Source organism: Uloborus diversus, chromosome 8 (assembly GCF_026930045.1).
Source record: "Uloborus diversus isolate 005 chromosome 8, Udiv.v.3.1, whole genome shotgun sequence".
Lineage (NCBI taxonomy): Eukaryota > Metazoa > Arthropoda > Arachnida > Araneae > Uloboridae > Uloborus > Uloborus diversus.
The window spans coordinates 92457798-92482504 of record NC_072738.1 but is presented as its reverse complement, the minus strand read 5'-3'; the positions used below and the strand labels follow the sequence as shown (position 1 = coordinate 92482504).

At 30.4% G+C, this 24707-nt stretch overlaps 1 protein-coding gene across 1 annotated transcript in view; it reads left to right on the top strand.

The window, feature by feature from the left end:
• Positions 1–24078, top strand: part of LOC129227333 (uncharacterized) — a 51827-nt gene extending 27749 nt beyond the window's left edge. The window contains exons 4-18 of the mRNA XM_054861877.1: positions 5041–5155; positions 5891–5973; positions 6097–6114; positions 7821–7912; positions 8083–8136; positions 9069–9147; positions 9284–9365; positions 10838–11041; positions 11743–11806; positions 13589–13762; positions 14828–14915; positions 15080–15224; positions 15950–16094; positions 17425–17508; positions 18827–24078. Of these exons, the coding sequence (XP_054717852.1) occupies positions 5041–5155; positions 5891–5973; positions 6097–6114; positions 7821–7912; positions 8083–8136; positions 9069–9147; positions 9284–9365; positions 10838–11041; positions 11743–11806; positions 13589–13762; positions 14828–14915; positions 15080–15224; positions 15950–16094; positions 17425–17508; positions 18827–18967 (1568 nt within the window). The 3' untranslated portion in view covers positions 18968–24078. The remainder of the gene's footprint in view (positions 1–5040; positions 5156–5890; positions 5974–6096; positions 6115–7820; positions 7913–8082; positions 8137–9068; positions 9148–9283; positions 9366–10837; positions 11042–11742; positions 11807–13588; positions 13763–14827; positions 14916–15079; positions 15225–15949; positions 16095–17424; positions 17509–18826) is intronic.
• The last annotated feature ends 629 nt before the right edge of the window (positions 24079–24707 follow it).

The window sequence follows — 24707 nt, the reverse complement described above, 5'->3', positions numbered from 1 at the left end:
GGGAGTTTCCTGAGGCTTTTAGCATCCCTATTAAAGTTAGCAAATGTATGTCCAAAACTACTTCAAATAAATTTCCAGAAGAAAAAAAATAAAACATATAGCCAGTTGAACATTTTTAAATCCATATCTAAGGCCGTACCTGCAGTACCCTATAACTTCTGGTCAAGAGAAAGCAACTAAGTAGTAGGGAACAAAAGTAACTTTTAATGATTATCAGCAATTAATACGGTCCGCAATAACGTAAGGGTAAAGGGTCCCTATCCCAGGATCTTACTATCACATGGGAAATGCGGAGATTTACCTGAAACTCCGAAATTTCAGGAATTTCCAAAGCTATCTTTTTAATTTATTTCATTTAAATATTGACTTTTATAATTGACTTGCTTTCTTTATTTCTACAGATAAAAAAATCTTAAAACTCAGCAGCAAGGACAATTTCTTTAAAACTAAATTAACACTAACGTAGGTACAATTCTGAAAAATAAATAAATAAATGATAAACTTCAAATACTGATTGTTTAATAAGCGTAAAGCATCTCCATAACAATTTTAAAGAAAGCAAATTACCATTCTTCTTCTAACGTTTAAATACACATAGCCTGGAATTTGTTTTTTATATCTTCAAGGCCAAAAAATTTCTCGGGGCAGCCATCAAACCCTGAAATATATCTGAAAGTGACTGAAGATGCGTTTTGAAGACTTCAATTTCAAAAGAGTCAGGAGAAGGCTACTCAAACGTCCACTCTTACCTCAACTTTATCACAAAAAACTGACCAAAATTATATCATTCAGTTTTCAATTTTAAAGAATTTCCAAGGGAGGAAGATTCATAAATTTCACGACCCTCCTCCCCTTCTTCTCATCTAAAGTCTCCAAAGGTAGCCTAAAACAGTGTTTTTAAGATTTAAATTTTGGAATATTTCATGAGGAAGGTCTCTGAAACCTTTTTTCTAACTAATGACCTCTTTCTTTAGCATCAGCACAATAGCTTAAAATTTCTCTTTTAGAAAATACTGCCACGAGAAAACCCTCAAACCCTTCCTTCCCATGGATAGCATAAAATTAATTTCAGTTTCGAAAAAAATGCGGGAGGAATCTCCTCCCTTTTTCTCTGTTGTTACCAAATAGGGCCGAAAATTGAGTTTTTAACACTTCAAATTTTAAAATTTTTCGAAGAGTCACTGAATCCCCGTAACGTTACCACTGATAATCTAAAATAGCGCCTTAAAGCCCTCGAGTTTGAAAGTTTTCCGCAGAAGATCACCAAATTCCTTTCTTCTCCATTTTCATCAAACATCACCTAATTGAGACCAAAATTTCTGACAGGAGCCCCTAATTCCCTATCGTTACCAAAATTAATCTAAACTTATCTTAAGTTTTAAAAATAATTCGGTAGGCCGGGAAACTAAGCCTCTTCCCATTTCCCTTCATTTTACACAAAATTGTCCAAATTTACGATTTTAGACGTCTGCTTTGAAGATTCTTCCGGGGACCTTGGGTGATTTATCTGACCTATAACGTCCTCCCCTCCCCAAAAAGAAAAAAAACCTCATTTCCGTACCGAAACTGCGTTTTTAAACTTCAATTTCGAAAAATTTTCAAGAAGAGCTCTCCCGTTTCCTGCAATTCCGTTCCGCTTCTTACATCCCAAATACGTCTGGTTTTTTGCATGTAGACTAAAATTGCTTTTTTAGAACTGATAAATGTTGGTGCATTTTCCTTTTCCGTCTAAGCTATAAATTGCGCACATAGGTGGCTCGTACGAGATGGGTGGGGGAGGGGGGGGGGGGCAACCGTTCACTCACTTCCAACGATGAAGGAGCGTGCCCCTCTCTTCTCAAAGTTGTACAATAATGATCGATAAAAAAAATGATTTTTTTCTGGGTGGGTTGATTTATTCCACGAAAATAAAAACTAAAAATTCCAACTAAATGGACTTTTCTCAATTTATTTCACGTCAATCGAACTTTAAATTGGTAGAGGGAAGTCTACAGTGGCCATTTGGACAGGTTTTGGAGGCCATATTCTACATTTTCTGGAGGTAATCAGTCATGTTTAAATCCCATAATATCGTCCAGTTTTACAAAAAAAAAAAAAAAAAAAAGAAAGAAAAAATCAGCATCAGGTGCGCCGTTCCCTAACCCCACACTTCTTTTGACCCCACAATTTTCTCGTGCACCAACCGCATGTGATTGGGCATAAAGATTCACAGAGCTACTTTTCTTACGTTCTTAAATTTTACACTTATTTTTGGGGCCATTCATTCATTCATTTCTGAAGAAAAAAAGAAGTAAAAATCAAAAGTAGAAATTTTAAGGAAGACTGATAATTGCGACAGAATCCTTGGCTGAATCTGAAAAATCAGTTGGCACTTTTCCCAATTTGTACAACCATTCTGTAAAGGGCCCCGCCAGATTTCTTTAATCGGGCCCTGCATCTGCTAAGGCCGGCTCTGACTGTTAGAGTACGCACCTTATGGAATTGACGTGGATTTGAATGTAATTATTTGTTCATTCATATTTGTAATCTAAAATGTTTATGCAGGGAAAAAATTATCCTTTCCCCCCGAAAATTTGGTGTTAATCTTGAAGGTAATTTCCCTCAGATTCAAAAGAAAATATAGAAATAAGTAGTAGCTGTAGAGAATATTCATGTCGTACTTCGAGTTTTGATAAAATTTGTTTTCATGTATTGATTATAAGATAAGTTTAAAAGTTTGATTGAAGATTTTTTTTTTTTTTTTTTTTGTAAAAGGACTAGGCATCGTACATTGACTGCACAGTCTCACTTTGGCAACAAACATTAAAGACATTTTCGATGACATACGATATTTTGATTTTTAGTTTTCCAACAAATTATTAGATTTATAGTCCCTACATTTAAGCCTATTTAACCTGAAAATTAACTTGCAACAAACTAATGATGGCGTTAATATGTAAAATTTGTGATGTAAATTAATGCTACCCTTTTTTGAAAAATGATTAACGGACTATTTTCACTGGTTTCAAATCACTCTGTTATCAGTTACAGACAGTTACGATAGTTACTATGATAATCGATTTCGTTCTGATACTAGGTGTAACATACGTAACAATAATGTTTCATGACGCATATTTAAATAACGAATGGCTAAATCAGCAAACATTTCCCGTTAAATCTGAAATAATCAGCACTTAGATATACAATAGCAAATTCAAAGTTATATAAAATATATAAAAATATATTTATCTCGTGGACGTATAAGAAAATCATTTTATTAAAAAGTTTCGTTAATAAAGAAAAAATAGTTAAACAATAATTAATATAATTTAATATAACAGTAATTATAATTATTTCTCAATTGTATAAAATGCATATCTGATTAGGATATTTTTCACTTTGACACAATTATAAATCTACCGTGAGGAAATTAAAGGCTAATTTTTGTTTAGGTTACTAAATTCTATTGCGTGATTATTATTAACTGCTCTGCTACCTTCTGATTGATTCATTTCATGAAATAGAAATGGAGTAGCGCAAAATGTAAAATCAATTAAGCAATAACAATAATCTGCAACAAGTAGCATTTTAAAATCAAATTCAATTCGATTCAAGACATATAGACCGATTATCCAGAAATGATATTTAATTTACCACATAAGTTTCAGCATTGCTGTGTACACATTTTTTTTTTAATGTATTCAACTTATGAATTAGTGCTTAGTTACTTGAGTGAGTTCATTGTAAATGGACATGTCGATGAAAGAAAATATTAAGAGGACAGGAAAGTAGTCTCTTTTTTTTAACAAATCCCCCCCCCTCATTTTAATTTCAATCAACAATATAAATATCATCGTTATGAACATCCTTTTGGCACCTAGTGTGCAAATTTTCCATCCTGGATCGATAGAAACCATTTTTTTCAAGCAAAATTTCTGGAGATGGTATTTTGGATTATTGTTGTTGACTTTCGCCTTTTTTATCGCATAGAAGTGGTGTAACGATCCTAATAAAGAGAAAACAGATGGTGCAATGTCTGGTGAATATTTTCCAGTGATTATCATCAGAAAAGGCATGAATGTAAAAGATGATTACACAAGGCCACTGTGCTTAAAACGAACCTTACGAAAAAAAATTAATGAATTTCGATAGGTTTCCTCACCCGACATTGAACCACCTGATTTCAGCTCATTCTCATGCAGGCCCGTCATGTAGGGTGTCGGGGGGATCAGTTGCCACCTCCCTACCGGTTTTGAAAGAGTAATATTTTTGTATGTGAGTGGGAGTGGTTTTTGTTGTTTTCCGATGAAATTTACTTTGTGTAGCCCTTTGCCCCCCCCTCCCCCCCCGGAAAAATTTAAAATGACGTGCCTGTTCTTATCGCTGTGTGGCAAAAGCTTGAACATTTGACTGATACCTAAAATGTCATCTGAAGATGTTTTGCTCCAAAGTCAATTGATTTTTTTTTTTAAATCAAACCAGGGTTGAAAAATTGTACACCACATGACGAAGTAATTGATGACGACAGAAATAACATTGATTGAAAATAAAAAATGTGAAGTTTATTTGTTTAGACAAAAAATAAATAAATAAATGAATTAAAAAACAAAACACATTACTTTACAGTCTCCCTAATAACATAGCAGTGGATGATATTTCAAAAAGGAGTGAAATTGTTGATTACATACCCACTACATCAAAATGAGTAAATTTTTATGCCCTATATTTTAATGTTTTCTGCATTAATTCGTTTGCCACAAAGTGTAATTTTATGTTCTATCACTAATATTATAATTTGAAGAAGAAAAAAAAATGAATGAACAAAATATAATAATTCATATTTAATGTAAAAATGCAGCAAAAGTGTTTTAAAAGCTTTTCATGTTCTTTCTCAGCTAAATAGAACAAGATCTCGTGGCATTTTTGTGTTTAAAATCATATTTTAATTTTGATAGTTGATTTGCATCGATTATGAATTGAACCTTTTACTTCTCAAACAATAACTATTATGTGTGTAATGCAAGTTTATTAACGAGAAGTGCCATCATTTATGTCTTGCAGTTCATGAAATGCTTCATTGTGCAAATGAATGTTCTAAGAGGCCAAACGGGGACTACATAACATTTGGAGAATTTTGTGTTTATGCATCTGAGCTTAAGTCCAGTTATGAAAATAAGTAAGTGCATCAATCCCAATTTTCTGTCTTTTCAATTCAATTTATGATCATAAGTTTCCCAAAAAATATTCTTAGTTGAAAAGTTATTCTGATTTTGGTGGCATGGTTTGGAGGGTTCTAGGTCATAATTACAGGTCTGATAGAGCCTACAGCCTACATCTTGTTTACAGTCCTTTAATGTATTTTAAAGCATTTTTGTCAAATAAAGCGAGTTCATGTAAGTGATTTTCACAAGTCAGGGAAAATTTTTGAAGATGCAAAATTTGTGACTTGTTTGATTACACTTGTGTCATTTATTAGTATGAATAGTCAGTAAAGCATTACCCATAGGTCATAGAGTCAAAGCCATACGTAATGGCAAAAAACTGCAATAACAAAAACAAGACACTTTTTGCCCTAAGGTACCAAATTTAAAAATTCTCGTAATTCGTGTGATTAAAAATGTTTTTTGAGTTAACTTTTAAATTAATTTTTGGGAGAACTTGAAAAATGTTAATTTTTAGTTCAAAAACCATGTATCATATTTTTCATTAGCATTTTATTATAACTTTGAGCAGCAAATATTCAACTTTATTAACCTAGCTTTTTTGGAAGGACCCCTCTTCAGACTTTTTTTTTTTTTTTTACATGTTTTCTATATTTTGTAATATTGTAAATTTACCAATACATGGAGCATATTATTATTATTAGGCAAAATCATATGATGATATTAAAGCATCACCCCTTTTTTTCCAGAATACCTAGACCCACTCCTTTATCAAAAGTATCAAAAGAAACCAGAAGATTAAGTGCCAGGAGAAGGAGTGTTCTTCCTCGTAGTAAGTATTTGTTAAATTATATTAAGTATTTAAATATTGTAGATTCTGTTGTCTTAAATTACTTTTTATCTGAAATCACTCAGTGCATTTTATATATTCTAATTCTTTTCTATTTCATTTCAGGTACATCAAAATACCAAGGTAAGTTTTTTTTTAATTTAAAAGTATTTTGTTTTACTAATTTCTTACCTTTGATTTGAATTCATTTAAACATTTAATCAAATATTGCCATACACATATTTTGTTTTTACTTCCTTTTCCAAAAAAGGAAGTATTGCATTCGCGAAAAAATTTTCACTCAAAATTCGGCCTAATTTCCATTTTGCTTACCCCCGAATTAATGTTGAGTTTTTTTTTCAACCCGACCACATGCAGATAAGTGCCTAAGAACATATAAACACCCGAAATATCCATTTTGACATTCCCCGAGTTAATTACAACTTTTCTTATGATGTCCTATGTATGTATGTGCGGATATGCATATGTGTGTATGTATGTCGCATAACTCAAGAATTGTATGTCTTAAAAAGTTGAAATTTGGTATGGAGACTCCTAGTGGGGTCTAGATGTGCACTTCCCCTTTTGGTTGCATTCGGGTGTTTCTAAAGGGGTATTTTGCTCCTTTTGGGGGGGGGGGGGAATCATTGTTAATTTCGATGTATACTCAAGTGGTGTTATAATTTGGCGGACACTTGGCGATATATTGCCAGTCTTTTGGTCGCCAAGTTTTGTCGCCAAGTTGGCGACTTTTTTTTTTAATTTTTAATCTGGTTTCAATTTGGCCACTGGTGGTGATATTTAGAGAGTAAACTGTTGACTCACATTAAAATTGCCAATAATGGGAAAATGACATTTAAATTGTAGTAAAAGGAAGTCATGTGATGCACGCATCAGTTTGTTTTAAATTAAAATAAATGAAGTGATGTGTAGCATGTGGGCAGTTCAATCACTTGCACATGTTTTATATGTGCTTTTTTATTTTGCCTAAAATTCTTAATGTTTATGCTTTAATCCTTTAAAGACACTAATTTTAACAATTTACTGTGCATAATTTTCTGCACCAGAGATGACTTGTATTTTCTATTATAGCACCTGTGCAATTTTACTCATCAACTGATAAACATTTGTTTGCATTAAGCTTAATATTGACAGAAAATCCAAATAGGACAAAATTTCTTACCTTACTTAATATAAAGTAAATAATGACCATATTTCACCTCAATTTGTTTCAAAGAACATCTTTTTAGTTAAAAGATGAAATGTCAAAGTTAAATTATTTTGTTTTTTAAACACCAAGTTTAAAAATTTTAAGAGTATGAAGGCACATTTTTTATTTCATTTTTTCTTGCTTTTGAGGACATTTTTCATATGTAAAAACGTTTTTAAATGTTCTAAAATTGGTCATTTTTTTAGAAAAAAAAACTGAATTCTTCTCAGCTAAACTGGAATTAGTCTCCAGATGATTTCAATGACAAGAAGTAATAACAAATGAATAATAGTAGTCACGTAACAAAAGGAAACAATAATGCAAGGGATTATAGAAAAATTAATGCATCGCTAACGTTTGAAAGGAATTTTCAAAAGAATTATTTTAGTTTTTAAATGAAATTTAAATGTTTGTGCACTTATACAAATGCAAAAAAAAAAAAGAAGAAGAAAAACTCGAATCTCAATATTCATACATTGTGATTAATGCATAAATTTATTGGTATTTCAACTTTGTGTCTTTCTTTTTTGAAATTAAAAAATAATTTGTAATTTTGGATAAAAATATTTAGATTACTTTGTTTTCTCTCTTTTTTTCTTTTTTTGTTTAAAATTAAACATTTTTATTTCTTTATTTTTAGTGTTTCTTGGAGGTTCTTGCAATCCAACCACTTGGAGACAACATATTGCAATACCCACCTTTAAAAACTTAAACATCACATATTATAATCCAGTAAGTTTTAAAAGTATTGAAGTTTTCACTGTCTAATTAAATTTATTGTACATAATAGTAGATCATTAATCAGTTTAGCGATAAAAGGTACATTTTAGACTTCTTAAATGCAATAAGTTTTTCAATTTGTTTAAATTCATATTATATTTAGTTTATTTCATTATTTGCAGCAAGTTGCACAGTGGGGGCCAGAGCTCATTGAATTAGAAAATCAAGCAAAACAGGTAAAGTTGTTCTTTTCTCTCCCCCACCCCTTTTAGAATTGCATACAAATTAATAAACAAATAAAATTAACACAGTGGTGAATTTTGTATTGTTTTTTCATGTCATAAAATTGTACAAAAAATGATTTAATGTGAATAAGGTTTTTTAAACTGAAATCATTTTGGTTTGATTGTGATGCATCAGCACTCTTTTACAGAAACTATTTTACAGTAATTACAAAAGCAGCACCAAAATTATAAATGCTTGAACTTTTGAAACTCAAACACTAACTTATACCTTTTAGTCTCTAATATTGAACAAAGATTAATGTATTGGGAATTGAGAAAAATTAACAATTTAAAGAAATGATCTATTATTTGAAGATATTTCTGTAGTATTCATAGATATTTTCCTTCTTGATTTTTTTTCCTTTATGCTTTCTGAATTTGAAACATCTTCTGAAATTAAAACTAAATTTTGAATTGTTAAAATTTTTTTTTAAAAAAAAGTAATCATAATTTTATGTAGAATAAATTTGTTATCGTTCTTTTTTAAGGACCGTTAACAGTAGTGGAAAGTGAATAAGAAATATTCTTAGAATAACTTTATACTAATTTTCTGTTTTATCCCAATCCATTCAGTTGAGTAAAACCTATCCATTTATGAATGTTTTTTTTTACTTAGTTATTATGCTTTTTCCTTTAGTTTTATTTATTTATTTTTTTGCACAACAATGTTTTGTATTGTGTAGTCACGTTTTTAAATTCTTAATCCAGTTAGGTTTGTAAGAAATTAACGCTCCGGTTAAAAGCTGAATTATACTTGTATAAATTGTGTAATGTAAAATAAAATAAAATTGGGTGTCATACTTTGTTCATTTCAGATTATATTGTGTTTATATAGGCACTATAAAAATAATTATAATTAATGAATGTTAATCTCACTCTTCCAGAATGCTGAAGTGATGTTTTTTGTGATAGATAACCAGACCAGATCTGTTGCCTCTATGATTGAAGCTGCACAAGTAGCAGGTTAGTTCAAATTAAGTGTTTTATTGATGTGCATTCTAAATAATGTGTGTTTTGATCAAACAATTGTGTGAAGATAATGTTTTTATGAATTTTGGCATAAAAGTATTCAGTTTAAAATTTTATTTTCAACTCATAGGAACACAACGAAAGTTAATATTAGTTGTTCATGAATTTGAAAAGCCTGGATCTGTTGTTATGGGCGAAACAATTACTGAAAAGTAAGCTTTATCATTTAACCTAAAGTTACTTATCATTATTATTTGTGGTAAATAAATCTAAAAATGTTTCTCAGCTATTGAAAGTTGTTGTAAATAAAAGTATTTTATATTCAATAAATTGTAATATGTGAAAAAGGTGATTCAAGTTATGTCATGTAAACTTTTATTTTAAATATATATATATATATATATATATATATATTCTGAGGAAAATTACCATCAAAATATTTTATTATTATTTTAACTCCTATATCATAAAATAATCTGAGTCACCAAGCTCAATTTCATTTTTTAATTACTATTAACTGGAGTACTTGACATGTTTTTAACTTCTTTAGAAACATTTATTGTGTTATTAATGCAAGCAGAAGCTTGTTACAGAACTAGAAAATCAACAGTCAAGGTATGACAGACGAAAATGGCTTCTTCATTTGAGCAAAACAACTGTATCTTGAGGATAATTGAAATTTTGGGTCGCCAAATGTTGGGCAATTCATTGTTTCTTTCTGTTAAAATCAGCGAGATCAGAATACATAGCTCTTTTTGGTACCAAAAATTTGGCCGCAATTGAAAAAAATTACAGAGAATCTCAGCTATTGAAATCTTCTCGGTAAAATATACACAAAATTCAATAAACATTCTCAATTGTAAAGTAATTCATGATCTTAAAGTAAAATAGACATATCATTTTGTATACATAATTGGGGAAATCATAAAACGCAAAACACAGGGCAGTACCAAGGGGAGGGGCTGCCTGCCCTAGAAAATGTTTTGCCTCCTCTAAGCAAACACTTAAAAAATAAGAACTCAAAATGAAGGAAATACTATTTGCTGATTTTAGTTAAAAAATTGCTTAAGTCATGAATTTTTGCAACTGCGCTGAAAAAAAATAAGTATTGTTGCAATGATCAATCTATTTTTGCATTGCTTTATTAATTTACTGGTGTTACCCGTACGGCTTTGCCCGTAATAGAAAATTAAAAGGTCTTTTGGTTCGCCTGTAGGTGAATTTTCTCACCAATTGGCTTGTACCCTTGTTACGGTTCCACATTATGATGATTTCGTAATTTACTCGTCCATCTTATGATATTTTTGTTCTTAAAATTGGATTGGAAAAAGAACCACATCGAATTTTCAAAAAATCGCTTCGAGGAGCACACCCCCATGGTACAAACTAACTTTGTGCCAAATTTCATGAAAATCGGCCGAACGGTCTAGGCGTTATGCGCGTCACAGAGATCCTGACAGACAGAGATCCAGACAGACAGATGGACATTCAACTTAATTATTAGTAAAGATTTTCCTTCTTTCTCTCTCTCTCTGTGTCTCTTATAACTCTCCAAAGTCGAGGTTTTTTTTTTTTGGTATACTTTAAAAGTGTTCTTGTTTTCTTGCAATTTGTTTTGCTATTTAACTATAGTTTTTAGTAGAAATTCTTGAAAACTAATTTTTTCCTCTTTTTTCTTGTGTAGAGAATTTCGTGATCTACAGCAGGGCCAGCGATATCTGCAAGATTTGGTGGAAAGGCAAGGTATCCCAGTCTTCAACAACATCATGAACGCTGTTCACAGTACAGCCACCATCCTACGCAAAAATATAAAGCCTCAAGAGCTGACCATTGAGGATGCAGCACGACCGGTGAAAATGGCTTATTTGCAGATAGGAGACAAACTCATGTACGTAAAGGTAGAATTCAGGCAACATTTTTCATTTTGAAATACAGTGAAAAGTGGTCTAGTTAAGATTGACTGTAAAAGATATCTTACGTAAATGTTTGTGCAGTGCTATAGCTCTTAAAATGTGTTTTTAAAATGGAAGTATTTTTGTTGCAATTGGTTGTTAATGAATAAATTTAACTGCATTTTTTAAAAGAATTTATTTTATATCTGATGAAAAAAAGAATAGTTGCTCAAAACGTTTTCTTTCTACTATGGCAAGAATAAATGTTAAAATGATGACCAAAAAACATGTTCTATGCTCAGCTGGGCTGGTCGTTGTCAATTTAGTACTCTCCAATAAAGATCAAGAGCTTTTTTTTTTTTTTTCAACATTTTTTACCTTTATTGCAAGTAGCATCTGCTTCTAGTAAATTATACCAAATGCTCACAGTAATAATTTACCTAAATTTATCTGAGACTTTAAAAACTTCACACAATGAAAGGGAGTTCCAAGGCAAGCGCTAGGAATTTCAAACTGTTAGTCAGTCAGTTAGCCAAATTTGAAAAGTCTTAGCCAAATGTATAAAGTTTTAGCCAAGGATTTATTCTGACAAGTTTTAATGGTTAACTCTAACATTTGTTCAAATAAATTATAGTTGTTATTCATGTGTCATAACTATGTGAATAGGGTTTTAAGAATTGCTGATTTTCTTTTTCAGAAAACTAAGAGAAGTTTTTGATGACTTGGATGCAGATAATTGTGGTGAAATAACCTTGAAAGATGTAAGTATTTAACTTTTTTATTTTTTCTCATTTTCTAAGGTTTGACAAATTGAAAAATGCTAGACCTAATTCTAATCTGAGGGTTAAAAATGCTATGACTAATCTGGAAAATCAATCTTAGTGCAAAAAAACCTATTAGTTTATTCAAAAATGGTAGTTTTTATTTGTTTGTATGATATTAATCATGCACCATATGCTTCTTAAAAAAAAAAAGCAAACTTGTCATTATTGTATCCCTGGATATGTCATTGTTTTTCTGCAAATGTATTATTTTAAGGCATTAGAACTTCGGAAATTCCGTAAAGCCCTTATTTTTAAACATTATTTGTTGAGTTATTTAAGTATGAAAATTAATATATTCAGTTACTTAATTTCATTAGCGTAACCACTGAAAATAAGTGAAAAAAATAATTATAATATGCAGAGATTTTTAAGAAATTTTCTTTTTGCTAATAACCAATTTCTTTGCTGTTTCTATAAAATTCCTCTTAATTTTTTTTTCTTTTGGTCAACTTGAAAGTTTACTTGTGTAACTAGGCACATGATAAAGTCAGAACAAACAACGTAAGTAGAAGCACAAATTTGTAAATTACCGCAGACACGTGTTTCGGCGTTACAGGGAACGCCTTTTTCAATGCAAAAAATAATGAGCTTATGGATGAAAAGACATCCATAAGCTCATTATTTTTTGCATTGAAAAAGGCGTTCCCTGTAACGCCGAAACACGTGTCTGCGGTAATTTACAAATTTGTGCTTCTACTTACGTTGTTTGTTCTGACTTTACTATTCAGCACAAAGGTATTTATTTATCTTAGGCACATGATGTTAAAAATAAGTACTGTTTGGATAATGTTGATGAAGATTGTTTTGACTTAGGAGATTTATTTAACTTTTGTCTGCAATATTATTTCATGAGTAAAAGTTGTTGCTGTAATTCATTTTTTTCAAAGCATGAACTAGAAAAAATGCATTTAAAAGTTGTTTTAGAGTTGTTCTAAACAGTGAATTTATAATATTACCATACTATATGTTTGTCAGGATACAGTGTACAGAACTTTCCAATTTAAGGATATAATAAAGGCCATGCAAATAAAAAGTTTTAAATGGCTTAATCAGTTTCAAACGATCATAAAAAAATATTGTTTTAGAATTAGCAATTGGGATAAGTTAAACTTGTGCTGCATTCAATAGTGCTCCCTGCAGTTTTATGTTACTCAATAATTTCGTGACGAATAGCATCTTTGTTACACTTGCACATGTGCCTTCATGGTCAACTCCTCCAGATAGAGTTGCAATAGTTATGGCCTATGTAATAGCATCTGAAGAAACTTGTAGCCAAAGTTGATATATTTGAGACTGTGAAGTATTTTTGAAAAATGAAAAAACATTCAAACAAGCTAGATTTAAAACCTATCTTGTCCAAACGGCACTGCATCTTACCCTTTTTACTGTTTAACCCCCCCCCCCCTCTTTCATATCTGTTTTGATTTAAATGGCATGAGAATAGATGCCTGAAGGTATTTTCATCACCATGATATGTCCATGACACGTTCCAAGCTATAAACTTAAAAATTATTGTGTTCATTTAGTTTTGCTAAACACTGGACTTTTTTTGTTTGTTTGTTTGTATTAATTTTAGTAATTACACTTGCAAAAGAATTTGTAATTTTTGCGACGTTTTCTAGATTGGCTTTATTTTTAGTGAGTTGAACGCAATTTGAAATAAATTCCATTGATTGATTTCTTTGTTCCATTTTGACCTGTTTGTAATCTCATTTATAGGTTTGCATGGCATTCAAGATACTCACTGGTTCAGAACTTCCCATCGATGAATTAAAGTCTGTGATTTCTCAACAAAAAGGTTTCGGCCATGATGCATTAAAGGATTTTGCATTTAATGATTACAAGGTTGATTTCAACCAGTTTTGCTGCATCATGACTGAACTTAGGAATCAGGTAGGAAACTTCGTAATTAGTAATTTGTCACTTTTTTTGCTAAGATTAGTATCTTTTTCATCTTTCAATAAAATCTTTTAAAATGTTATAAGATGCATTTGTTTAGATGTAACTGAAAAACATTGGAAAAATAGAGTATGTCGAATATTTTATGCTTTGAAAAGAAATAAGAAAAAATGTTTGGTGATAGGAGAAGCTTACAAAATGCAAAACTTGATCATGAACAGGCAATAAAAACTGTTCATGGTTGTGGACATGTTGTAAACTGTTTTATTGCAATGAACAAAAAAGAATGGGTCAATTATCCCCTTTTCTGTTATTATGTATGGTGAAAAGAACACTTTAAGATTAATAAAGCTGTCAGAAACACTTCTTAAGACATTTTTTTCTAAAAATGTTTACTACTTATAGAGGATAGTAATGCTATAATACAATACAATATTCTTTCTTTCTATTGGACTAGCTAATAAGGGTAATCATAATTTGTCAGTAGCGTTATTTTTATTTTTTGAAAATAAATATTTAAATTAGGGGTGCACACCAAGGAGTCACAGCACAGATTGCTCCATTAAAATTTGTAAGATATTTTTTTTTTCCTTTTTGATGTTGGGGGGGGGGGGGGCGTCTCTACTAAAATCGCTTGCCGCTATAACTTCCGGTGTAAATGAACCAATTTTTGGTGCTTTTTTTCTGTTTCATTATATTTTAGAATATATATATATATATATATATACACACACAGATTAGTTGGGTTCCAGCCAAACGTTTACTTAGGCCAAGAAAAGTATTAAAAACTGAACTTTTCACACCTTGATTCCTTTTTAAATTCACGCATTGTCACGCTATATTTTACTCCATTACTTACTCACACTGAAACTTTGTAATTTAAAAATATTTAAATTTTTGAACATTAACTTAATTTTTATGGTTCAGCCAAAAGTAAAATTTAATGGCCTGACAAATATTTGCATATTCCTCACACTTGAGACTAAAGTGATATATGTATGTATGTATAGTGTGTATGTGTTTTTATTGACTCAATTTGAACTTGTCTTTTACTTTCAGGTTGATAACGGTTACCATTTTGGTGCCTTGAAAAACAAAGCTTCTGATATTTTATGTTCTGTACTCACTCCTCTATCAAAATTAGCTGGTGAGTTTATCCTTTTTTAAACATTTTCGAGTTTAACATTTTTTGTCAAACTAAATTAATGTTTAACTTAAGGTGTTGTGAAACTTCAGAAACCTGAGAGAATTGTGTTTTTGGCATGTGAAATCCTATTTTTAAAAAAATATATATTTCTCTTCTTTTTTCAGAGTGGATTCGTCCAGATAAAAGAGCAAAATATGATGATGCAATTGAGAATGATGTCCCTTATGCTGCTACATGCCGAGATATATATCTTGGTGGTGCAAGAAAACCTTCTACATGGAGGGAAGACATTGCAATTCCTCTATTGAAGTAAGAATTCCATCAATAATAAACTTGTTTAAAAATTTTTGGGTATTTTTCTGCTACAGGGTATGCACGTCATTTGGCTCGGCGACTTGCTTACTTTCTACCTTTATGAAAAGTGAAAAATGTTTACTCGTTGTTATGTTTGCTCCTCTTTTTCTCATTTATATTTTAATGAAACTTTTAATGTTTATGTATGACTTGATGAATTCATTTAACTGATTATTCTATATATTAATGGATCATTTAAAGTTATTTGGTGAATTATTTTAATAGGATTTTTCATGTTATTTAATTGCTTGTTTTTTTATTTGGTGGAATATTTTTTATTTTAATGGATTTTATAGTTTTGTTTCATGACGTGTTTTGTTTAAAAGTCCACTAAAAAGGCAAAACAATGTATGGTATTGCCAAAGAAGTAGTATCTGTGTAGCTTAGGTCAAACATGGTGACAATAAATAAAATGAAAAAATATCTAACTAGTACGGTTAAAAATCTGCCACAAAGCACCTATAATAGAGAAGAACCTAACATAGAAATTAACTAAACCATCAATAGTAAGGGATTCATTTTGCACTCACTGTAAATGTATTTACAAATCCCTTTGTGTCTCATACTTAGGCATTGTAAATAAGGAGATATTTCAAATGTGTGCCAAAGATGTAAAAAATAATACATAATGTTATAATAATGTATGTTAGCGAGACTCAGTTTTTGACTTGTCCTTTTAGGAAAAAAGGCTTGACTTATTTCCTTCCGCAAGACGGCGTTTGGAGTGAGAGATTAATTCCAATGGAAGCTACTAACATGGAAAACAGCCAAGTTTTGCTTTTCGTCATAACAAGTGATTCTAGATCACTTTCAGACATGATTCTTGTAAGTTATGGCTTTATTACTTGCACACTTTTATAGTTCAACATAAAGAAACCATTATTTAATTTTTTATGAGAAAATAAGTAATTATTAATTTAGCAGTAAGTTACTGCCCCTAAGACAGAGATAAGGCAGAATTATATATAATATACCCCCGACAGCCTGGTTATGACATGGATGTAATAACCGGGCTGTCTGGTATATTGCATACAGTCGGATCCCATCTTACGCGAGGGATGCTTTCCAAGTGCTTCGCAAGTCAAAATTTTGGAACAACGTATGTTTAGAATTTTTTTAGTAGCATACCCAATCATTTCAGACATGTGTTCACACCCCTCAAACAGTTTCAAACCATTTGTTAACTATATATTACCGTATCTTTTATAAGAACTGACTTCTAACTGTATTTTTAAAAAAGCGTTACTATTTAACATAAACTACTGTTATGAAGCACATAACCATTGATCAATGAGAGGCATGAATTAAAATAGTATGGTTCTTTCATTAAGTACATGAATGCATTATAATAGCACTGAAGAGTAGACATCGTAAACTTAATTATAATTTTTAAAATGATGAAGATGATGGTATATGCAGTGTGGGAACACCCCTCTTTCTGGCCTCTTTAAGCCTCAATGAAAGAGCATCTTCCATTTTCACGATGGTTTTATTTTGCTCAGACACAACTCTGTGGGCTTCAGTATTAAAACTAAGTTCTGAACTTTTACGAATTTCCTTTTCTTAACTTTGAATTCTACCCCCCCTATCAAGGATTCACTCATATCCAACTGTTTTGTTACCTTCGATTCACTTTTTAATTGTTCAAGCATATCGAGAATCTTGACCTTTTCTTTAATGTTCAGAAACTTTGTTTTTTTCCCCTTTTATCAACTTGAGATGAAAATGGGAGCCATATTTTATCAACATTCATATGTAGAATGAAAAATAAAAACGTTTCGCTAAGAATTGGAGTGGTTATTTGTGTAAACTAAAGCAAAGCGTTGCTTGACAAATAGTGTGTGAACTTCCGCTTTCAGTGATACTAAAGGGATGAAAGCCCATTCACAAAACCAATATTTAGTGTCAACGAAGCCCATTCTAACGCTCCTCCGCGCCGCTTTCCAAAATATTTCATGTTGCAGGGGAGGAATTTGCGTCGGAATAAAATTCATTACTCATTAAAAACTCGCTTTATAGCCATTTCACGTAAGTCGGATCGCATTGTAGCGGGATCCGACTGTACTCTGATTCGTATCTTTTACCTTTGATTTCTGCTATATGTATTTTCCTTATAGTAAAATTTTCAATACTTATTATGCTTATTTTATCACAGGCTGCTCACTATTTTGGATTAGGATGTCAAGTTGTTTTGTGCATACAGTACATACCAGATGACATAGAAATTGACGGTGAAAAGGTGAGTTAATTTGTTACCTTTTTCTTTCGGCTTTATGGCAATAAATATAAGAATCCTGCACACAGTAGGGGAGAGTGTTGTACCTTGGGACACAGCTAATTTTTAAGAATCTATTTTTAGCAACCATGTTTTTGTAATCTTTAATAGTAACCTTCACCAATGGTGCCATTGTAAAAATCAGCTTCAAATGAGTAAAATTGACGGTTTCGTGAGAGAAAGAAAATTTCATGATTCCAAAGTAAACATTTTCTTCATTTTTTGTCTGTATTTATAAAACTAATCAACCAAGTTTTATTTTGTTAGAAAAGAAAAGTACTTTAAATATTTTGCTTATGAGAAAAAAATGATAGTGCATCTAGATTGACCATTATTTTTGTTTTAAACCACGCGTGGTGATTGTACCTTTGGACAGCCAAACATATTGTAACTCAGGACATGTTCCAAGGTACAACATATGCATGGTTCTTAATAATTAAGGTATGTTTAGGAACATGGAACAATGTCCTAATCTTATGTAGTATTTTAAGCACATTTAATGTTAGGTAATAATTCATGATTTAATTCACTACCATGAATTTTTTTTTTTGTGCAAAATTGGTTCAAGTATATGGCTGTTTACTGAATCATGAAGACTTTCCATTTTTTCTACATTGGGACACAAGATGTGTCTCAATGTACAGTAGGATGTGGTACCTCGGGACAGCTTGGAACTTTTACTTTAAATGGCTGGCAATATTTTATTTTCAAATTGTCTAAATTTTAAAAAATATGTTGCATAGACAAATGTTGGGGTATTAATTTTGATTTAAATAATTGACATTAAAAGTTAAAATATGAAAAGAGTCCCAAGGTACAACCACTCTCCCCTATATTTATATTGATTAAAAACTTTTCACGTCTTTTTTTCTAAAGTAGTATGACATACCGTGGAAAAAAAAAGTAAACAAATCTTGCAAACTGTTGCTGTATTGGCTTTATTAGTCCAAAATGCTTTTGATTTTTCAACTTACTGTAAAGGGAAAGTTTTTTTTTTTTAACATAAAAAGCAAATTGTAATCACTTGGTTCTTCTATTGAGCTGGAATGACTCTTTAAACTTTTTAGAACTGATGGAATTTTTTTTTCTTTTCTGTTTTGACTTTTAAGGCCCCTGCAAATCTTAGCTTCACTATATTTTTTCGCCAAAAAACATGCAATGAAGCAAAGTTTATTTTTAGCTATAACTAACGCAAATATTTTTTGTTTATGTTCTTTTAGAGGTTTATTGTTTTTACATGTTAAAAGTAATTATTAATTAAAAAATGCTTTCTTTCCCCCAGCTCTCGAGCCAAGCTGTGAAAGACTACAATAGGGGACGGGTCTACCTCTCAGACTTGGCCACTCGAGCAGGAGTGCCAGTCTTTGACAAAATTGATGAAGCTGTGAACTGTGCAGTGGATTTGTGCCTGAAGAATTCCTAAAAGGGGACAGCCAGAAAAAAGGTCCCCAAGCCTTAAGATCTGACATCACCTACAAATATTTTCATTGTAGACTTTTTCAGTGATCAATTTGTTTCTGCATCATGCCATTTCTGCATCGGGTCAAAAAAGATACGCACACCGTTTTTAGTTTTATCGTTTTACATATGTCTACAAAGTTTTAGTTTTCGTCCAGTTTTATATTGGATTGGAATTTTACTACCAGCAAATGTATTAAGTTATGAGTATTTTTTCATGAACTATAGTGTTGGAAAAAGTGCAGCGGGCCCTTGATGTGTTGAATCTCAAGAGAAGCGGCAATTCCAGAGAAGGATTCAAGGTGGTTGAGTAACATTAATAATGTTAAAATACAAATACCCTTGCAAAGAAAGCTGTAAAGGTCATTGCCTCTTCAAGTCTTTCTGCAGTTCACAGCCTCGGAAATTTAGTGAGAAGAATGAGTATTCATTTTTAGATTCTTCTAAGAACTGTGGAAACAAACCAACTTTGTACTGTTTACTTTCAGCAACTCCAATCTTTGATAGACATTCGCCATCAGTTAAAGCTAAGTCTAAAATTTTCTGCAAGTCAAAATGTATTTAAAAGCAATTGTAATAGCACTTCAGAGATCATGTTTAAGGTAGTGAACTGTAGCATTTTTAATCATCTTGTTTTAAAATTATGTTAATTATGATTTAAATTGCATCAACTTAAATTCTTTTTTTTTTCTGATCAAGATTTTTTTTTTAAAGTATTGAATTGAACTTATTAGTAAATATTTACATGGAATTAAATATTTATTTGAATTTATTAGGAAATATTATGTTATTTGAGAAAGAAAAAATTACTTAATTCTAAAAAAAAGTGCAATGTGATCAGCAGTTTCTCCCCTTTCTGGAACTTCTAATGTTTTTTCTTCTCTCTGCAGTTTTGTTAAAATTTAAAACAGCAAAGTTTGTAAAAGAAGTGTTATAGAATAGTGAAATGTTTTTCAAGTGTGAAATATGTTGAAAGGATTTGAGATAATGAACAATTAATCTGTTATGTAAATATAAGTATTTTTAGAAACTAGAAATTTCTGGATTTCAAACTAGTACCCCAGAACATTTCCTTGGTCAACTAAAATCCTCCCTGGGGTATTAAATCACCACTGAATGGGCCTACACAGAACAATCTTTATCATGAATTGAGTGAAAATTACATTGATTGTGTACATTTCTGAAATTGCTTTGTGTTATTTAATTTCTTTTTAAAACTTTATTGCTTGTTGATCAATGACTTTGAAATTAAGTTTTAAATGTTTATATGCAACTTTATGTGTTGAAGTAATAAAGGAGCATAGTCTAACTCTATTTTGTGCTGAAAAGCACCAAATCTGCTGTTTTGAATTTTGAAATGTTGTACTACGTATGATTCCATTCGGTGATGCAGAGCACAATTATGCATGCCCCCTTCAACTTGTAATTTTAACACAGATGAGGAATCAAGTTAAGCTAATTTATTTTTTTTTAAACTAATGATAGATATGGAAAAAATGCCCCCCCCCCCAACCTTTGTGTAGACTGTTTTTGGGAACCAATGCCATGCAAACTAGATGTTTACATGTATATTCGCACATTTCAGAGTGACTGAATCTTTTTCAGTGAAGCTATGCAACAAAAAAAAAGTTATTTTTCTGACATAAATCCAGTTTTTTGCAACTAAGGAAATGTTCTTTTGTCTCCAAAACGCTTAAATGCAATTTCAATTAAAAACTATACTTGAACATATTGGATTTTTCCAATTACATTTACAAAAAATTTCAGTTTAAACAATTATAATGATAATAGTATGAATTAAATTCATACTTTGGGTGAAAAATAAATGTTATGTTGAGAGTTTCACTTACAGAGGGAGCAGAAACTTTTTCATTTAACACAGAATGCCCTTCAATGAATAAAGGTAAAAGGAGTTGAAAAGTATTAATGAAGGAACTAAATGCAAAGTTTCAATATCAGAATAGGAAAATTAGATTGATCATTCATGACGTATTTACTTTTAAAGTGTACATGCTGTGTAATCAAATAACAAGTAACTTTTATATAAAATACCAAGGGCTTTATAGCTTAAAAATAGTTTTATTTTAAAATGATAATAATGTGGGGAAAAAAATGAAACTTTGTACCACTTAAAGATTTTGAAATGCAGTTTCTTCAATTTGTTTCCCACGAAAATACATTTTATTCAAAAGAAAACTAATTACTGTGATACTTTGGAATAATAAGAATAAAAGCAAAATTACAGAAAAACAGAGATCCAATTTTTGTAGAGAAGAAGTTTATCAGTATTTTGTTAAAAACAATATTTTTAAAAATATATTTCTTCTATTTCTACCTTAAGTATCTTATTTTGAATAAACAGATATTTTTAAGTTGTTACTATAGACAGTATAAAATGTAACAACAATGCAAGAATTAATGTTTTATGATAATTTCAAAATAGATATTGACAATTTTTTAAAAAAAACCTTGATTGATTAAAATATTTTTTACAATAAATTGCAAATTTTAACTCTTCAAGCCCGTAGTACATGTACATACTCAAAAGGAAAATATTCATGTTTTGTAAACGTGGACAATTTCAGCAATTCGTTAATGTAGAATAATTTTCAAATTATAAATTTTTTTTTTAGTCTGCTCATTTCACTGAACAGGGCTTGAAGATAAATTTACTGTACTAAGGGTAATTTATAATATTATGAGTAATGTATAGGTTTAATCTACTAGAGACTTACCTCCTGCTTGAAGGCTTGATCTTTGCCACTGCCCCCCCCCCCCCATCCTCAAGTTCTTTTAATATTAAAATAATTTTTGTGTTTCACATTTGGTTTATCAAATCTCAAATTCTTCATTAGGTTACTAAACAGTATTAGAGTAGTTTTATTATTTTTCTTGTTTAATTATCAAGATGTCTGAAGTCAATTGACATCTGCTCTATCCACCTTATATTTTCATGTTAAGTATTATTCAAATTACATTGCTTGTTGCTTTTTATTTGTTGTTTAATGTTTCAAAGATTATTTTAGAACACCCTAAAAGTGATATTTATGAATTTCTTGACAGTAACTGAAAATTTGTACAATTAGTATGTCACTACAATATCTGTACTCCAGAGGGAAACTTGTAACCAGCAATTCCTGAACCAGTGATGCCCAGCCTATGGCCTGCAAGCCACAGACTTAATGTTACGAATTGAAAACAATGTTTTAGAACCTTCAAAAACAACGAGATATCTTCATTAAGGGTAAATTCAACAAACTAGCAGCCAGAATATTTTGAAATTAGTTTCTGAAAGACATGCAAAATTTGCATTAATAAAATAAGCACCAAGTATTGATAGTAGCAAGTCTTGGCTCATAATTTTCATTTCTTTTCTGTGCTTCCTTGAAATTTTGAAAAATAAAATTAAATTTTACAAGCATAATGCCCCATAAGATTCATATGAATAAGAGGTACAGACTTCAGGTTAAAAAAAAAAAGATGGGCACCTCTTTCTTATACAATAGCAATGTCTAATGCATTTGTATATAGCTTCGACAGTAATAGGCTGAAAAAATATTTGCTAGTTACCACAGTTTACCTCCAGGATACCTATGCATTTTTATTTACATTATTTTCAATTTAAATTTCCATACTACTACAATTATTCTTAAATTACTGATCATAAGTCTGCAATTTTTGGGAGTATTTAACCATTTAAAAGTATTATTTGCAGTGTTTTGTTGTTCAAAACAAATTTAATCATTTCTATACACTAAAATAAAAAATCTATGGTATTAATATGTACAAATCATTTTACATTTATTTAGAAACTAAAAAAATAGAAGGAAAAGTTTTTAATTAATTAAAGTTTGATAATATTTAAGAATAAGTATGCTGCCAATATATGTTAACTGAAATTTCATCAAAGATAGTTAACTTGAAAGCAATTATTGTCTAATGCTTCAAGACACAATTTGTTCGGCAAATAATATAGGCAATCAAATTATAACTAATTTTGGGCTTTGAAATAATCTATTAAATCAAGCTAAGTTTTTAAAAATACTTATCTGATTTATTGGAAAAGCTAATTTTGCTGTTATTTTAAACAAAAACTAGTTTTCTACTTATAAATGAAAGGAAATGTTAACTATATTTTTAACATGTTTGTCATCAAGAAATCAGCTCCCTGACACACCTAGTAAACAATATCAATTGAAGAGAAGGAGCTGTTTTGGTGCAGGCAATATTGCATGATTTGACAATGAATATGTTGAAAGATATTTTTCAAAAGGGATGGAATTATCCAACCCTACATCCATTTGTGAACAACATAGGGACCAGAAAATACTAGATTTAAAGTTTTGAAGTGTGCATGTTTATGTGGAAAAAAGGATCCAACTTTTTTCATTTATTAAAAGAATTAACATTGTAGATGGACGATTCTTTATTTGTATTAATTATTTTTGTTACCATATTATACTTTATATTAAGTTTAAAATTTTAAACAGTCATAACTTGTCATAATTGTAATTTAGAGAAAATTTTTAATCTTCTCTGTTTATGGTTTACATTTTTATTGAACTACTCAGAAGAAAGTTTATTTTTCATTTCAGTTTTGAAGTTGCAGTGAAAACTTAAAATGCATTACAATAGATAAAGAACAAGTATTTTAAGTTTTCTCTTAATATTTGACTATATTTCCTTACCTAAATGATTGAATCGTCCATTATAGTATGTTAATCCAAAAGTAGTATGGCTCATTTTCAATTCTTGATGATCAGCTAAATGTATATATTGTTATTAATATAATTTAAAATTTTTGTTATTATTTGGAATTTCTTTTGTATTAAATTATAATCTCAAGAAAAATTTGTAGTGACTAGTTTCTTGCCAATGAACTTAAATTATTAACTGGTTAAGATTTTTTTTTTAATTTGAAGTATTGCTTTTGTTAATTATTTGTTTTTTAAATCGACTATAAAGCTGCTAAACTCTACATAATATTTAGATCACATCTTCAATTTCATAACTGTACTAATATTACAGGTGTATATATTTTTATTGAATTGTTGCATTAAAGTTTTGTATAAAATATGAGGCTAGTATGTCTTTTTCTTTTCAACTGGTTTACTTGTTTAAAAAAGGAAAACTGAAGTTTGAAAACTCATTTTTGTTTATGTGGGAAATGAACATTGCAAACTTTTAATTATAATTCTTATTTTTCTTTTTAAAATATGATTTATCTAATATTACCTTGGTAAGAAGTTATCCTAGTTCACCAAAACTGCTTTCCAAAAACTGAGCATAACATAACAAACCCTGGATTTACAAGGTAGAAGTTAACATTTTACTTTGGATTTCAAATGCTTGCGGAGGCAGTAGTTATAAAGGGTAAAAATACATAATCTAGGTTCAGGTTAATATCACGGTAAAAAGTTATCCTAGTCCACCAAAACTGCTTTCCAAAAACTGGGCAAAACATAACAATTTCTAAGTTGTTAACATTAAACTTTGGATATTAAATGCTTGCGGAGGCAGTAGTTACAAAGGGGAAAAATACATAACCTAGGTTCAGGTCACCACTGTGTTACTAAACATAAAACAGATTCAATCAGTCAAACGCATGCACCCTGTTTAGCCATTGTAATAAGGTGACTTGTGCCATGGAGAAACGGTGGATGAACTGGAAACAGAACACTTGATTTTCTAAGAGGTATGATCAG